Here is a 1515-nt window from a genome sequence, read left to right as displayed (position 1 = left end):
CACGCCGTCATCGAGCTATTGCATCTGATATTGATGGTCATGAAGCTGTACTAGAGCAAATTTTAGATAATGGTCAAGAAATATTAGCAACTCGAAATGAAAACGCTGAAGAAGTCCTAGCTAACATGGATGAATTACAGACTTTATGGTCCAATCTAAAAGAATCCGTTGCAATCCGATCGAAACGTATTACAGAAATAGAAGCGCTTGGACAATTTCTTCTGGAAGCTAGTATGATTGAGTCATGGATAACGCTGCACAGTAGTTTAATGTCAGTCGATGTTCACTGTAATGAGGACAGTGGTTTGCGGTCTATTCTTAAAACACATCAAAATTTACAAGAAGAAATTAAAGCTTACCAATCTCAAATTGAAACCTTGGAAGCTTCAGCAGAAGATTTAGCTGAAAGTGATAAAGCTTCTGATGATGTTGTCGTGCGTCTATTTACCATTAAAAAGAATTACCAACAGTTATTAGAGCTAGTGCAAAAGCGTCATCATCGTTTAATGAGTTTACAGCAATTTTTCGCGTTTCTCAGTGATGTCGATACAGTGGTATCTTTAGCTAATGATAAAATTGTGATCTTGAAATCCATAACTTTACCCAATGAATTAAATGAAGCTGAAATAATGATGAAAAGATTGGAAGGAATACAAGCAGACCTGGATAAAAATGCCGATCGCTATCATCATGTACAAGAGCAAAGTGAAGAACTATTGGAAAGCCTAGAGTATAATTTAGATGAAATTGAAGCCATGCGAGATAATTGCAATGAAACTTGGAATGGAGCACATACTATTTTGAAGGAAAAAGTGGATTGCTTGCATTGCAAAATTGGCTTTTTAAAATTATGTTTCGACATTGATTCTACCACGACTTGGATTACAGTCATTACAGCTCGATTGCGTGAAAATGTACCTGCTACTACAGATAGTGATGCAACATTAAAATTGCAAAGTGAATTAAATGCTGTTGAACGCGATTCAGCTGCTGCTAAAGAAAGGATGACAGCTATTCTGGATAACTACAATGAATTACCTGATCTAGAGGAAGATGATCGATGCCAATTAGATGAAAAGTTGCAAAATTTACAATCCCAATGGGATGACTTAAGTGATCGAATTGATCGACAATGCGCTATCATTGGAGATTGCAGTGACTATCAAAGGCTACTCATTGATATAGAAGATTTTCTAGACTGGATTAGCAAAGCTCTTCAAGAAATTGATCACCAATCTGACCATGTACCGCTTAAAGCTGCTGATGCTGAAATGGCCATTAAAGTACACGAGGATTTACAAGCTGAAATTGAAAGTCATGTTCAACTTGCTAGTGATATTAACGAAAAATCGCTTCCTTATCTTGACGACGAGAATGAAGATCAACAATTGAAAACAAAATTAACAGAATTAAATCATAATTGGCAAGAATTTTTGGATTTATATGAGAAACATAAGAAAGTTTTACAAGAACGCTATGAAGAATCCATCTTCTACGGAAATTGTAAGCAAATTG

At 35.7% G+C, this 1515-nt stretch overlaps 1 protein-coding gene across 1 annotated transcript; it reads left to right on the top strand.

Annotated features, from left to right (window-relative positions):
• Positions 1-125: 125 nt before the first annotated feature.
• Positions 126-1503, top strand: TRIADDRAFT_62826 (uncharacterized protein; the record flags this gene model as incomplete). Its single annotated transcript, XM_002118786.1, has 1 exon — positions 126-1503. A coding segment is annotated over one exon (1378 nt), but the record flags the coding sequence as incomplete, so codon positions are not given.
• Positions 1504-1515: the final 12 nt, after the last annotated feature.

Source organism: Trichoplax adhaerens, genomic scaffold (assembly GCF_000150275.1).
Source record: "Trichoplax adhaerens TRIADscaffold_1188 genomic scaffold, whole genome shotgun sequence".
Classification (NCBI taxonomy): domain Eukaryota; kingdom Metazoa; phylum Placozoa; class Uniplacotomia; order Trichoplacea; family Trichoplacidae; genus Trichoplax; species Trichoplax adhaerens.
Note: the sequence above shows the minus strand (reverse complement) of the source record. Positions and strands in the feature narration are given on the sequence as shown.